At 52.8% G+C, this 6,797-nt stretch overlaps 1 protein-coding gene across 1 annotated transcript in view; it reads right to left on the bottom strand.

Moving 5' to 3' along the window:
• Creb3l3 (cAMP responsive element binding protein 3 like 3) overlaps positions 1-5,357 on the bottom strand; it is a 9,689-nt gene extending 4,332 nt beyond the window's left edge. Inside the window, exons 1-6 of the mRNA XM_031349884.1 lie at positions 5,244-5,357; positions 4,446-4,577; positions 3,787-4,084; positions 2,515-2,621; positions 1,695-1,832; positions 1,010-1,116 (exon numbers count right to left, since the gene is read on the bottom strand). Coding sequence (XP_031205744.1) covers positions 1,010-1,116; positions 1,695-1,832; positions 2,515-2,621; positions 3,787-4,084; positions 4,446-4,577; positions 5,244-5,270 — 809 coding nt within the window. The 5' untranslated portion in view covers positions 5,271-5,357. The remainder of the gene's footprint in view (positions 1-1,009; positions 1,117-1,694; positions 1,833-2,514; positions 2,622-3,786; positions 4,085-4,445; positions 4,578-5,243) is intronic.
• Positions 5,358-6,797: the final 1,440 nt, after the last annotated feature.

The following is a 6,797-nucleotide window of genomic DNA, read 5'->3' as shown; positions in this document are numbered from 1 at the left end:
CTGTAGACCAGGCTGATCTTGAACTCAGAAATCCGCCTGCCTCTGCCTCCCAAGTGCTGGGATTAAAGATGTGTGCCACCACTTTCAGGCAATTATTCTTTTCATACTAGCATCCCTCACTGACCCTGGAGTCACCAAGTCAGCTACACTGGCCGACCAACGAACCCCAGGGGATCCCCGATGCCTCAGTTTCTGGAGCGTTGGCATGGCAGGACCATGCCGGGCTTCAGTGTGCAGATGCTAGAGCTGCCCTCAGGTCCACATGCTTGAGCAGAGCATACTTTATTAACAGTCACCTCTGCAGCTGACTGTGGGAGCGAGCCTGCCCTGCCGAGCACGTCCACCCTCCTGTGCTCTGAGTCCTCCCTGAAGCTGGTCTAATGTTTTCCATGGGTGTCACCAAGGCAAGGACGGACCCCACACAGAGCCGAGCAGGGAGCAGGACACACACCGCCTTTTCTTTCTCAGTGCCATTTCCCTACAGGACTCAAAGCCACTGAAGGCCTGAGAGACGGCTCCGTCTCACCAAGCCCGATGACCCAAGTTTGACTCCCATAAACCCCTACAGGAGAAGGAGGGAGCCAACAGCCATAGGTTGCCCTCCAGCCTCCACAGGAGTGTGGCAGTGCACATGTCTACACACACACACAAATAAATGAGTCAATGCTTGGCCATCCCTAGCAGTCCTTGAACTGCTGGCATAGTAGGGAGAAACAATGTGTCCCCTAGTGGGAAACCAACCCCAATTTTGTTAGGCTGTAAATTCTTTGACCATCTCTTCCCCGATTTCTTATTTTTTTTATTTTTTTTCTCTTTTTTTTTTCGAGACAGGGTTTCTCTGTATAGCCCTGGCTGTCCTGGAACTCACTCTGTAGACCAGGCTGGCCTCAAACTCAGAAATCCCCCTGCCTTTGCCTCTCAAATGCTGGGATTAAAGTCACGTGCCACCACTGCCCGGCTCTGCCCAGTTTCTATTAGGAGTGTACAGCTCGTGGCCCGCCCATCCTACCGGTTCTCCAGACCATCGATGTATTCTTTTTTCTTCTTCCTGCTTTCTTGAGCCGACTGTTTGTTCCGGATCTTTCTGCGGATTTTTTTCAACACTCGTTCTTCATACTGCAGAGGAAGGGGCATGTTGTCAGCCTCTACCCTCCCCAACCCCACGCCCAACCAAAGATGTTTCTTTGCATGAGACAGGGTCTTGTGTAGCCCAGGCTAGCCTCAAACTCATATGTAGCTGAGGATGACCCTGGACTCCTGATGCTTCGGCATCCCTCTCCTGAGTGCTGGGGTGACAGGCTTGTGCCACACTTACCACCCACTGGCAATACCTATGAACAGCACCTTAACCACCAGTATAAAATGAAGGCAGGAAAAAATCTGGTAAATAAGAGAGTCACTTGGGGCCATAGTGGCACACACCTTTAATCCCAGCCCTTGGGATGCAGAGGCAGGAGAACCTCTGTGTGTTTGAGGCCAGCCTGGTCTATATAGATCAACTTTCAGGACAGCCAGGACCACACAGTGGTTCCATCCCCAGTACCACATACACCAGGCACTGTGGTAATGCCTGTCTCTGAAGCACTTGGGAAGTGGAGGTAGGGACATTAGTTTGAGAACAGTTCCAGCTCTAAGATGACATATGCAATAGGTTCCAGTCAACATGTGTGCAGACACCCCGGGGGAACACATACCTTGGTGAGAGGCAGCTGGGTGGGGAGGGTCACCCCCTCTTTAGCCAGCAACTTCTTCTCATCCTCTGTGAGCACCAGCTCCTGGCAGTGCCCACTCCCAGGTCCCAGCAGCTGGGAGGCGGCCAAGGGATGCTGCTGCTACGGAAACGAAAGGGCTTTCAACAGAGACACAGACTCCAAAACTAAGAACACGTGAACACATGGGAAGAGATGCAAGGCTCTCACCCAAGCACCCAGGACTACTGAGATAGTAGGAACTCAAGTTCAAGACCCACCTGGGGAATTTAGCAAGACATAAGTAAATCTCCAAAAAGTAAAATGAGGGCAGGGTGAGGACAAGACTCAGGGGTGGGGCGGAGTTCGGGCGGAGCTCCGGGTGGAGCGGATCGCTTGATTGACAGGCACAGTGGTCCTGCCTCATCACCACCTAAATAGGAGAATGCTACCCCTGCTTCCAGTAGTCTCTGTCCTAACCCTCTTTTCCGGCAGGTAGCATCCTGGACTGGTCCTCGTGTCCTTACCAGTGGCACCCCCTTCACCCTCAGCTTCCATTCCGGCACCACCCAGTGGGCCGACCTTATCTCCCTCCCTCCTCCCTCTCACCCCCTCCTCTCTCCCGTCTCCCTCTTTCTTCCTCTCCCTGTCTCTGTCTCTCTCTTTTTTACCAGAGAGCACCTGTCAGCTCAGGGCAGCTTGGACGCACTGTCTGGGACTGAGAAGCATCCCAGGTCCTCTCTGGGCTTCTGTGTCCCAGGCAGACATAGGAGGTCCCTCCTGACATCCCGGACCTGGTACAACTGGGAGACGTGGGGATACCTACCAAGTCCCCGCCACCACCTGACAGCAGCAATTCCTTCACAGTGAGGTTGAAGCGCGAGGGTGAGCCAGACTGCTCCTCCGGGTACAGGGTGTCTGTGCTCCACATGTCTGGCCAGGGGGGGAAGGGACAGAGAGGAAGCCAGGCCGTTCAGTCTCGGTGGCCAGCTCCAACAAGTCCCCACAGCTCCAAAAACAGAGGCCTTTCCCCCTATTATTATTATTATTATTATTATTATTATTATTATTTTAATTTTTTGAGACAGGGTTTCTCTGTGTAGCCCTGGCTGTCCTGGAACTCACTCTGTAGACCAGGCTGGCCTCAAACTCAGAAATCTGCCAGCCTCTGCCTCCCAAGTGCTGGGATTAAAGGCGTGCGCCACCACCGCCCGGCTTCCCCCTATTATTTTAACACAGGGTCTCTCTGTGTAGCTTTGGCTCTCCTGGAACTCGATCTGTAGACTAGGCTGGCCTCAAACTCAGAGGGGCCGGCCTCTCCTTTCCGAATGCCGGGACTGAAGGCGAGTGCCACAAGGCCATGGTGTTAATGGAAGGGAACGTGTCCCCGTGCCTCAGTTTCCCCTGTGCTACACTCCTCCTAGCTTAAGGGTCTGTGCCATGGGGCTATAGAGGCACAGGATTCTGGAAGGAACTCACAGCTAGTATAGTAGAGTGGCTGCCACCCAGCAGTACAGGACTGGGAGGTTTGTGTCATAGGTGACCTGCACCTTTTGTTGGCCAGGACACAGTAGGCATGCTGTTTAACAGCACAAGACTTCGCAGAGCTGTGTGACCTTAAGAAAGGGGCTTCCCTGCTCTGAGCCTGGACTTTATCAATTCACCAATGGAGCTAACGCTCACCTTGCAAATCTTCATACAGGGCTGGGGGCGTGGTCGGGGGTGGAGCCTAGCCAGAGGCAGCCCTGCATCCAAGTATCTTTAGCTGAGGCTCTGCCTAGCTTGGGGTGCCGATCGATGTCCCCGAAGTAAATCATTATTGATCTGTGAGGTGGCCTCTGATAAGTTGTCCTTCTCGGGGCAGAATCTGTGCCTGTGCCAGGGCTCTGGAATCTTCCCAGCTTTTATTGAGCACCTACTAAGTTAACCACAGTGGGAGGAAACTCGGGCCACCCTCTGGCTTTGCACCTTGGCTGCCTGTTGTCTGAGCCATCTGAGGACGCTTGTGTCTCAGGACTGAGCTGGTGGGCTTCTCTCCCAGGGTCCCTGGCCCCATTATGTCTCCCACACCCAGGGTTTTCATTAACTTCATACTCACCCAGGTCAATGGCCACTGAGGAGTCACAGACGTGTGTTCTTGGAGGCTCAGGGCATGGGGTCCTGGGAAGATAGGAGGGGCAGGGCCCTTCGACTTGCTCCCTTGTATGACACCTGACTGCCCTGTTAGCTGGTTCAGTGCCACTACGAGGAGGGGTGTCCTGCGGATCTGAAGGTAGATCCTCAGAGATGCCGCTGTCACTGTCAGCGGGGGACCATATTGGGGAGCTGGGGTCAGAGTCTCCAGGTCCCAGGATGGAATTTAGGAATTCATCAGAGTCAGAGTTCGGTAGAACTTTCTAGAAGAGGAGTGGAAAGAAGAAGACACATGTTTATTCAGGTTGCTGTGTGACTCTGGGCAAATCCCTGACCCTTTCTGTGCCTTACAGAGGGAATCGTTCGTTCTTCCAGAGCATCTGAGATGCAACGGCAGTTAAACGACAGACCCGGAAAGATATGGACAGGAGCTCTGTGTTCTGAGTTTGAATTTGAACTCAGGTGGAAGTTGGTAGTGTGACTCTGGGTGAGTGCCATGCCCTCTCTCTGCCTCCTTCCCTCCCCTGGCTTAAGCAGATGTGTGAGGTTTACAAGTTGCCCAGTTCAGTGGCATGTCCTGTGCCTCATCACAGCTGTGGCCGGAAATCTCCTGGGAACCCTCACCTGCTCCTCTCTGGTAAGGACCCAGCCCTCAGACAGCTCGACATTTCTCAGGATGCCATCCTGCCGATCAAACAGGAGGTCAAGGACTTCCATGCTGTCCAAGGGGGCCATAGCACAGGCAGGGGACACCATCTGGATCGAGGAGAGAGAGAAGACTCCATTCTTACATACAGCACCCCAGCTCCTTCTAGGCCAAATGTGACTTCCGTTCAGCCCCTGGGCTGGGTCTCCGTGAATTGGGCTAAAGTGTAGACAGGATAACCAAGAGTCTTTAAACACCATGGTGGTGTAAGGCTGTCAAGTCAGGAGGCAGAGCAGGTTCCAGGACAACCTGGTCTACCACTAGCAAGACTCAAAACAAAAAACAAGCAAAATAAACAAACAGAAAATCCAGAAATCCATTTGGTTTCTGTAACGTGGTGCGCGTGTGCACACACACCCAGATACACACTATAGTTAAAATTTTAAACATATATGTTTGTAAAAACAAGTAGAGAGGTTGGGCTTAGTGGCTCACACCTTTAATCCCAGTACTTGGAAGGCAGAGGCAGGCAGATCTCTGTGAGTTCGAGGCCAGCCAGGTCTACAAAGTGAGTTCCGGGACAGCCGAGGCTACACAGAGAAACCCTGATTCCAGAGGAGATATTGGTGCCTGGATCAACCTGTCCTGAAATCCCTGGGAAGCTATGTGATCCCAGTGTGATCCCCTTTCCAGACTCAGTCTTCCCAGTAGTGTGATGGGGTCCTATCAGCCTGCGACCCCCCCCCCAGCTCATCATCCCCACCATTTCCCCTCACCTTTCCAGTCGCTATGTCCCCATCCATGAGTCCTGTGCCTGTGGCAGCCTCTTTTCAGGTCCCTGTCACTGCCTGCTACAGTTTTTGCCACGTCTCCACCTCCCAAAGGATGCTGAAATACAGGCCAGCAGCTCCCAGCCCAGCTCCTGCTGTCGACTGGGAGACAGGCAGGATTGCGGACCAATGGTGAGTGGCTGTGGAGGTGGGGGGGGGGGGGGGACAACTGTTATCTCTCTGTTTTGTGCTTTTTCCAGGGAGCAAAGAGCAAAGTCTGGGGTGTCAGGTCTGTGTGACCTCTCCCCTACTTACAGCCACTGTTTCTGTCTAGTGTCACCGGATGTTGGGTAGCCAACAAAATCCGGGGTCCTTGGGTAGGTTGCCAGCTCCTGTGACAGAGAAAAATAACAACCATAAGTGTGTTCATGCCCTCATGCAGAGTGACAACCGCTAACCCTGCAGGAGCGAAGCAGGAGTCACCTGCCACACAGCACATCCCCCACTGTCCCATGTGTTAATCAATTCCTTCTTGAGTCAACCGGCCTGCATACACTTAGCCAACAAATATTTATACAAACCGCACTTCCCTACCCCGGGGCCTTTGCACCTGCCTTTGGCCACCTATCTTGTTCCTGTGATCAACTCTATTCCATTGCTTTCTTGTGTCTGTCCTGGCCCAGCCCTGTCCATCTGCTTCATGCTTTCCTTCCATTTTCTGTCTCCCTTGTGCTGCACACTCACCCCTTCACTACCACCCCCGTAGCCCCCAATCCTACCTCTGCTCCAGCCACAGCAGCCTCACTCAGTGACCAGGATAGACTCTATAGGTCATTACTAGCTACTCTTGTCCAGAATAGGGTGGGTATACAGTTGGCCCTCTATTGATACTTGCTCACTGAATAGCTCCTATGTGCCAGCCACTGGTTTAGGCATGACCAATCAATCCATGAGCATCCTGGATTGAGTTGGGTAGAGAGATGAGTACAGCTTGGTAGAGAAATGCCACCAAGAAGCCAAATGACTCCATAGCAAGGAGTGAGGGTCACCCAGAGTCTTGGAGAGGAGACGGAGTCAATGGAGGGGAGAGCAGCTGGAAGGTGCGTTGGGCTGACAAGATGAGCTGTGCAAAGCCTGGGGTAGCATGGAACCTCGAGCACTAAAGGAGCACGGAGGACTGTCCTGTGGCTGGAGCAGGAGGAACGGGGAGGGAAGAGGAGCGAGAAATTGCCCTTGAGATGACGCCTTTAATCCCAGCACCTGGGAGGCAGAGGCCAGCCTGGTCTACAGAGTGAGTTCCAGAACAGCCAGGGCCACACAGAGAAACCCTGTCTCAAAAAAAAAAAAAAAAAAAAAAAAAAAAAAAAAAAAAGACCTTCTATGGGGGAGGGGACAAAAACGAGTGCCTGTGCAAGAAGTAAACACATTAGTAACCACTAACTGCATCAGAAAGACAGAAAGCACAGGGCTGAAACCCAGGGCACAGCCTGAGGTGAAGGGATGAAAAGAATGTTCTGAAGAAGAGACATCTGAATTGAGGCCTGGAAAGAGGTGACAGGG

The sequence above is a fragment of the Mastomys coucha genome, unplaced genomic scaffold (genome assembly GCF_008632895.1).
Source record: "Mastomys coucha isolate ucsf_1 unplaced genomic scaffold, UCSF_Mcou_1 pScaffold4, whole genome shotgun sequence".
NCBI lineage: Eukaryota > Metazoa > Chordata > Mammalia > Rodentia > Muridae > Mastomys > Mastomys coucha.
Note: the sequence above shows the minus strand (reverse complement) of the source record. Positions and strands in the feature narration are given on the sequence as shown.